Consider the following 8,727-nt stretch of genomic DNA (forward strand, 5'->3'; position numbering starts at 1 on the left):
AGACTGATAATTTGTGTGTTTCCTGGAAGGGATAATCAGAGATAATTTTCAAACTTGGGAGAGGTAAATTAAATAAAGATGTAAAAAATTAAATATATTCCACATAAAAGAGCCAAACTTGAATGAACCGTAAGAAGAAGAATGCTGCTGCTGATTATATAAATCAAACGCATACATAATATTGAAATATTGTTGGACTCTTGAAAAATGACAAACTCAAAATTACATCACGCACTGTTCTCAATTCTCATAAGCTTGTAAATGACTTACAGCTTCTTCTTTGTCTTCTTGATCAAGCTTTTCATACACGATACTAATATACCGATGCAAGTCACCGGATGTCAGACCTGGGAATCGATGAGTGCTGTTTGGCGGTAGATCGATTTTCACAAATGGCCACTTCATGGTTTCTGCAGCTTCACATTCTTCCCAACCATCCCCAACCACACAAAACTGAACGTCGGGTCCATTGAAATGGTCTTTGATCCACGAAAAACATTGAAGCTTTCCCACTTCTAATGAACTGTATACTAAAACAAATACAACAAAATAAGATTGAGGCATATATATGTTAGGACATATATTTGGAAACTAGAAACTGTGCCAGTGAGTTATCCAGTAAGTAGTAACAATAAAGCCATCAATCACAAACTGCATCCAATACCAAGATAATACAGATGTGCATGCTTAACATGCAGGGCCAGTGTGCATGTGTGAACTATCTTCAACTTCGCTGGGAATAGAAGATTAACTTACCTTTGTCACAATCAATCATTTTATCCAGGCGATAGAGTAGGCACTTAACCAGGCTAGGCACAAGAGGACCAGATGTAACTAAGACGTTCACATGCTGTCCCGCGCACTCCTCCAAGAAAGATGCAGCTGAAAGAAACAATGGTAATACTTATAAAACTCATAAATTATCAGTTGCACGTTCATTACTTTTACACTAAACAAAGATAGTTCATTAGAATATTCTGGCTACACCATGGCTAAACCCTTGATTCCAATCGTCTACATGATTCCACAGAAACTGGGAAAATATTAAAAAATGAGGTCCGGAACCCACCATGGCTAAACCCCTGATTGTTCGTTCTTGGATCACATATTTTACTTCAACCCATTTTTATGACAAAAAGATTTATCATATCACAGGACACCACGGCCACTCCATGGTCTCAGTGATCATGGCCTCATATGCTTCTTGTCGTATTGTTCAAACGCCCCCCACCAGTATGAATGAAATGCAACACGGACCCAAGAGGAAATGTGGGAATGTCTCACTTGGCCCAAAAATTTATTATAAAGTTTTCTAATCTTTTTGAGATAAAAGCTTAAAAGTAAAGGAGAAGACAGCAAATACTTCGAAAAGCACAACTCATCACAAACCATAGAAACATGTAGATGTTAAAGTCTTTTCACATACGCGAGCTCATGCATCAACAAGCACAGATACAGGTTCACAATCTTCACGTAAACTCCATTGTCACACGCAATCCAACTACCTCAATACTAGACCTAAAAGAGTTCTTGTACGGCTGTAGGGTATAGGGTTTCAAAAGGTAAGTGTTTTACTCAAGGGGCTATGAGATGCACGACCTCAGGAATGCACTCCTAAATTCACAGGGTTATGAGAGGAAACCTAATGCAAGTTTCAGTTAAGAATCAAGATTATGTATGTTTCACATGGAGCAGGTTTCTATAGATAGTTTCATTGGACATCATGATGCACGAGTGAAAACTGTCAATCAGGAAGGAAAGTATACCCAAGTCCAAAAGGTTGACAATACTATCACGCTTTCTTCAAAGCAACTACTGTTTCAATCTTTATTTTCCATACACCAGTATTCCTGTTCATCTACAATGCTCGAAGGACACATAACAGCGTCTTGTTTTACCTTCCTCATTCTTTTGGAATGTGCTGTATAAACATCCAATATAATGAATCCAGGAGTTTATCGGTTATTAAATTTTCATACTGAGCTTCAGGAAGTTACAAACTTAATTGGTTATTGCTGACACTTGCAATGTTACAGGCAAGAATTAAACCACAAGAAGTCACCCTAGAGCTACGACCTCAATCAACATTTAATGAAAAAACAAAAGGTTTCTTCATCCTTTTTCAAAGCCACATGAGAGTAGGAAGATAACGACATTCCATGGTAACAGGTAGTTCAGTAGCTTTCTCAATTAATGCCCACCGAGATTGTGATGCCAAGGAGAAGAAACTATATCACACTGATAACAAGCACCAAAGAAAGGTTGTATTGACTAGCAAGCTCTTAGTCAGCAGTATCAGAACATCTTGCAGATACACAAGCACACATATGTGATTAGGGGTGGGAATGTGAGGGAAAAGAGAGAGAGAGAGAGAGATTTAATGTAAAAAAAAAAGATCACAAACAGATCACAACATAAATTTAGGACTCGCATGAAAGCACAATTACTGTCAGTTAGCAACAAAACAGAGACCAAAAACGACAAAAAACGAGTCTTTAGATAAAATTCTTGCTAGAATTTGTTTAATAAAGGTTGACATAATATCGTAATGCTGCATCAAAAAGTTGCCCGTAAATCTTTATTTGAACCAATCAGAAAATCAAAAGATTGTCGAACATTGCTCAGCTGAAGAACTTTTTTAGGTGTTTGCTCATCACGGAATAATTTACCTGAAGAAAGCCATTTTTCTGTGTAAGTATCAGTCAAATCATAGAGATTGTCCAGTAACTTCATAACATTTTGATTAAGAAGGTTATACAACCCCTGCAAAATAATAGAGTGCAAGTATTATATTAAAAACTGAACTGCGCGTATATCTTCTGTAGATATAAAACCTAAGTCAAAGAATGCTAAAATTTATCAATCAAATCAGCATCATTAAATTTGAAACTATGCACACAATCATAAGCAAAGCTTTTCACAATTATAACCATTAAATTCTTGAAGAACAACTAGCCAAAACCAAGAAAATACAACAGAAATGGGGTTTTCCCACACCATATAGAGCTCTGTTATGTTCCTATTATATAAGTGTATGCATATTTGATTAGAAAGTAATGTCCATATTCTTTGGTAGTAAGGGAGGCAGTACAAAAATCAAACTTAACTGAACAAATATCTGATTCCCATTAACTGAAAAAACTGACTTCGAAGCTCAAAACATCAATCAAATTTCCTAATGACATATGATAGATCAGGAATTTTCTTTTAATCAAAAAATGATTGTATAATAACAAAAAAATTGCAAATTATTGCCATTCACCGATTGTGCTTTATGATAGAAACAACTAGGTATAGTACTCCTGCCCATTTATTTAAATCACTTTTGCTACCTATACCAGGAACTGCTAACAAATAGAAAAATAATCAATGGAGATAGCAACTTAGAAGATCACTTGCAGGAAAATCATTTTAATATGGTAGGGGTATAATCAGCAAGAGCCATTAGATGCATCAATCCCGAAATTGATCACTCGACCTTTAGGAACCCACTGTTTCTCCATATGGCCACTACCACACTTCTCCCAAAGAAAAATATTTTGTACCTCCAGAAGAAGATTTTCTAAGAAATAAATTGCAGCATCACCAGTGAAGCAGGAGGTACAGGTCATAAGCATCCAGCTTAGATTTTGGCTGGATTTTCCAGTGTCTTACAATCAAATCCAACTTAGTGTTCCTACTTATCAATACATTTGTGATATTAAAACACCAAACATCCAAGTATTTCTAGTACATAAATTCATGGCAGTTATAAATCCGCAAACCAAATTCATCACCATCATACTCGTCCTCAATCCTCGTGCTAGCAAGACACGCTTTTTGATGGAAGCCATCACCTTCATCGACATATTTCTTTACTCTCTTTGTTTCTACCCCTGATCTTGCTGTTGATACTCTCTCTGTTCACTACTGACTACTCTCAATTATAACTTAGAGTATTGACCATTGCTGAAATTACAAAGTCAGCTAATTCCATTTAAAGCACAAAGCAATACTTGAATGTTACGCCCCTACTTCCACCTTCAAAAAAACAGGAAACCTTGAGACAGGTTGAGCCTTCATTTAACCATGTCCCAGAACAGTATGTAATCCAAGTATTGTTGGGGGCACGCAGTTAAGAGTGCTAAATAGAGAGGTCAAATAAATTATGCTCACAAATTTTAATATCCTGAAGATAAGCTATATGAGTTCTCTTACAAGAAATAAATGCTATATATTGGGACCAATGACATGGCAATCTATCGATTTTATTACCCTGAAGTTAAGTTATACACAAAGTAACTGAATCAGGAAAAAAAAATGCAGCTATACAAAGAATAATGCATGCTTTTACTTTTGCATCTAAGAAAATTGCATTACAGGAAAAAGGATAGCGAAAAATGTACCTTTCTATACCTTTCAGCTATTGCACGGTGGCGGTATGCCAATTTACGTTTACTAAGATCATCAAATGTGGGGCTGAATCCATCTTGACTGAAGTTGTAACCAGAGAGGTCTATACCATCGTCGTAATGGCTCAAAAAGTCAAGATATGGTTGATTGAAATTTTCAACCTAAATGACTACAACATATCAGGAAAATTCTGGAAACACATAAGAGCAAATGATGTAAAAATGAAAAAGAAAAGGAAAAAGAGAACCTTACTTGCTCGTAAAAAAAATATGCATCACACACTTTAAGAATATGAGTTTCCCACATTTTGCCGATGTCTACACCATTTTGCACATTCTTTAGACCATTAAAAGCCCCAGCATATGTTCCATCCAGTAAAGATTTTAGTAATATAAGGGTTTCATCCATGTCCCAAATATAAACATTCATCTTCCGATCCATATTGGCTCTTAACAAAATCTAATAGCTCAAGTACAGAATGTCAAGTCCTTAAATCCGACGTGTACCCTGAAAGAAACAACCTTAACATATAACATTTATGCCTCGCTGTCGATGCTGATAAATAAAGTCGGGGCAATTTATTTATAGATGTGAGATTACAGCAGAAAAGAGAGACTAGAGTGTCATCGTCCCATTCTTTAGACAGCATGAGGTTCAATCCATGCAGAGTACCATTGATTCATCACATTTTATCCTAGAGCCATAACTCAACAGTTTCAGGCTTTCAGCCCAAGATACCTAAACACAGAACACTACAAGAAGCAAATTGAGAAACCTAAATAGAAAATCTTATTTATTAGGAATAAGTCAAATTTCGGCGAGCTTGAAGGGCGCAGGAGCATCCAACATGGACAAACGAATGAAAAAAAAATCGAATCTTTGGAGTAATTTTTCTGAAAACCCAAAATTTATCAAACAATTTCGAAGGAACCCACATACTAAAACCTTTCTCATGGACCTGAAAAGGAACGGAAATGGCTCTAATTCGTTAAAAATCGATCAGATCAATAAAATCACAGAACGAACATATCATAAAAGCATAGTGAAAAGTAAATCCATTTTCTTTCAAAAAAAAAAAAAAGTAAATCCATTTTAATAAACAATTAGCAAGAAGTGCGAAATCACCGATACCGCTTTCGTTCAGCTGCTCTCCGAGGCCTAGAATGTCACCTTTTTCTTCACATTTACAGCTTTAGCCTTTAGGCCAACCATAGCAGGTACATAAATGAAACTAATCACATATATATTAATACTAGGCACGTGGAGTTGCAAAACAATGAAACCGATATTTAATATTAATAATTATATTATATGTTAAAAGAAATAAATCAATCAATTTTATGTTAAATTCAGCTGAAAAAGACAAGAGTTGAATTTAGACAAAAAAAAGATGAAAAATAATATAACAAAAATTATATGAGTCTTTATTTATAAACGAGACATGTGTTAACGTTTCTACTGCATGATTGTTCAAGCAACAACGAGTTTCTTGTTATATGATGCAATCTTTCTTTTAATAATTTTTTTGTCCCAAACTTTGTGTATTCGCTTAATTGAATTTATTGTTCTTCCTTTTGTCAAAACTTATAACACACCAAACATAAAATCGAATATTAATTTTAAAAAATACTAATATTTATAAATTACAATAAATGTGTTAATCTCTCACTATACTGATAGAAATGACTTAAAAACAAGATTCTAAAAGGCGTGAATTGTGATGAAGCATCACGAAATCTTCAAGCATTAGAAAATTAAGCGAGCTTCATACGAAATTAAGCATGAAATTTTTTTATTTTTATTATAATTCTAATTATATCAAGTAATTAATATATTAAATAATATATAAACTTAAAATTGAGAATAAATGAATAAATTTTCAAGTTATAAAACCATGAATCTCAAAATCAATATTTTTGTGGAGAAATTTTTTTTTCGATCGCAGTTGAATCAAATATCATCCTTAACATTAGTAGAAAATAGTGTGTAAAAAAACATAGACATTTAGAGCATGTACAAGGATGAAGGATGTGAGAAAGTTGGTGTGGTCAAGTTGGTAACTTGATCGCATGATGATGTTAGCGTTGATAACTTCATTGTATGCTTCTACAATGGTGTGGTGATGTTGTAGTTGTGATGTTGAAATATTATTTTTTTAATCTATTTAAATAATGTTTTTAAAACATAATAAAAATACAATTAACAAATTAAAAATATACATAATTAAATTTAATAATTACATAATAAAAATGAACATAAATATAAAAAATTAAATATTATTATTTTATTATATTTAATATTTTTAAACATAATAAAATTGAACATAAATATAATAAATTTAAAATACACATAATTAAAATTTAAAACTTACTTGAAATATAAAATCACTCGAAATAAAGATTACACGCAATAACAAAATACAAGAAATAAAAAAAAACAATAAATTTAAAAGGATTACAACCGAATAAAATATAATGAGATAACACTGAAATAAATTACTAATTGAATCTTTTTCGAATAATTTGTTCTTGCATCTTCATGTAGTACTGACGTTGAATGTCAGTGAGTCTTTGATCGTTAACATCTTTTTCCATGATTCGATTTTCTTGTTCTCTCTCCATTCTTTCTTGCTCCCTCACCCTCATCTCGTGTTCCATCATCCTCATTTCGAACTTTTTTTTCCATATTTTGAGCCATCGTTGCATAATGCTCTTTTGTCAAAGCAGTCCTCTCTTCATCCCTTTTTTTTCTACTTCATGTATTGTTTTCAACATTTCCACCATGTTTGTATCTTTCGATCCTTCTCCTCTCATTGTCCTTTTGAAGGGCTTCCGTCCCATCGGCCTAGTGGTTTTGCTCACTTCTTGCACATCATCTCCTTCTTCGCCGATTTGTGTGTCAGATGGTGTGGAGAAAGGAGATGGAGATGATTCACCATCAATATTCTTAAGCTTCATCGTAGCATTCGTCGAACCTCCTACGAATTTATCGAACGACCATATCTTCCATTTTGGTTGATCATTCAACACTAACCAAGCTTTCTCATCGGACCATGGATGGTTATGATCTTGTTCATACATCGTTTGAGCTTGAGCATACTAAACAAAACAAAAAAAACAAAAAAAACAAGTTCGAAAATGTTGAATTTAAATTTAAAAAATTTATGAATTCATACCTTCATATCAAATGAAGATCCGCTTTGGTTGAGTGCTTCAAGTTCGCTCATTTTGTTTTGGAAGGCAAACACTCGTTTTGAAACATCATTCCATTGTTGCCGCATGTTGTTCGGTGAGCGTATTTTCCATCCATTTGGTAACTCATGGTTATATTCATTCCAAACCAATCCCCAAAAACTCAAGTTGCTTTGATCATTGCCAAGGGCCGGATTGGTTGAAGCGTTGCACCATGACTTTGCAAGACGTTCATCTTCAACCTTCGTCCAAGGTTTCCTTCTAATGCCTTCACCACCATCGCCAACGACAATATTTTTTTCCTTTCCTTCTAGATTTAGTAGACGGGGCTTCAAAGGTAGGAGGCGATATTTCGATGGGATTTTGGGAGAATTGAGTTCGGTTGAACATAAAACTCAACATTTTTTCGTCGGTGAATTGATAATTATTTGGTGAAGGAGTATTGAGATCATTATTTTTCCATGAATCCATTTTTGAAATTGGATTGAAAATATAATGAAAATTGGAGAATATAGAATTTTTGGAATTCAAGTAGTAGAAATTGTGAATTTTATGAGATGCATCCAAACCTATTTATAGAAGAAGGCTTGAATTTGAAAAATACCGTTTGTACTTTTTCAGAATATAAAAAAAAAATTCGGATTTTTTTAATTTTTTTTTAATTTTTAATATTTTTTTTAAAAAATAGGCTGGGATTGATATGGTCGTTGATCTTCAACGGCCAGATCATCCCAATCATTCTTTTTTTTAGACTTACTTTTTCTTTTTCTTTTCTTTTTTTTAAGATCAAAGGGCCAGATTTTTCTGGCCCTTTGATCTTCAAACGGCCAGAAAGATCTGGCCGTTTATTTTAAAAAAAAATTTATTAAATGGTGGGCTTCACCGCGCGGAGAGGGCCCACCATTTTGACCGCACGCGAAAACTTCCGCATGCGGTATCCTCGCCCCTTGGAGGGGCGAGATGATGAAGTGGGCTTGATCGCTCCACTTGACCGGCCCTTGGACATGCTCTTAAGTACGTAGTACATCATGCAACTTTTTTTATTTAACCATCCATATACTCTTTATAAAATTTATTGAGAAACAGTGTATAAAAAATAAGAATATTTAATTACATTTATAATTACAACTCAAATAGTGTATAC

The 8,727-nt window shown here is 34.0% G+C and overlaps 1 protein-coding gene across 6 annotated transcripts; it reads right to left on the bottom strand.

The window, feature by feature from the left end:
- Positions 1–123: 123 nt before the first annotated feature.
- On the bottom strand, positions 124–5,609 carry LOC140862339 (protein phosphatase EYA). Of its 6 annotated transcripts, XM_073265356.1 has the most exons (7): positions 5,524–5,609; positions 4,993–5,086; positions 4,645–4,899; positions 4,386–4,553; positions 2,670–2,763; positions 757–882; positions 124–530 (listed from the first exon to the last, which is right to left on the bottom strand). In XM_073265356.1, exons 3-7 carry the CDS (start codon positions 4,831–4,833, stop codon positions 241–243), a joined length of 867 nt encoding a protein of 288 aa, XP_073121457.1. In that variant the 5' UTR covers positions 4,834–4,899; positions 4,993–5,086; positions 5,524–5,609; the 3' UTR covers positions 124–240. The 6 variants fall into 6 exon arrangements, with proteins under 6 accessions (XP_073121457.1, XP_073121455.1, XP_073121452.1 ...); XM_073265354.1 differs by lacking the exon at positions 4,993–5,086 and having other exon boundaries at positions 5,524–5,600; XM_073265351.1 differs by having other exon boundaries at positions 4,993–5,600.
- Between the last annotated feature and the right edge of the window lie 3,118 nt (positions 5,610–8,727).

Source organism: Henckelia pumila, chromosome 4, assembly GCF_033568475.1.
Source record: "Henckelia pumila isolate YLH828 chromosome 4, ASM3356847v2, whole genome shotgun sequence".
NCBI classification, from domain to species: Eukaryota; Viridiplantae; Streptophyta; class Magnoliopsida; order Lamiales; family Gesneriaceae; genus Henckelia; species Henckelia pumila.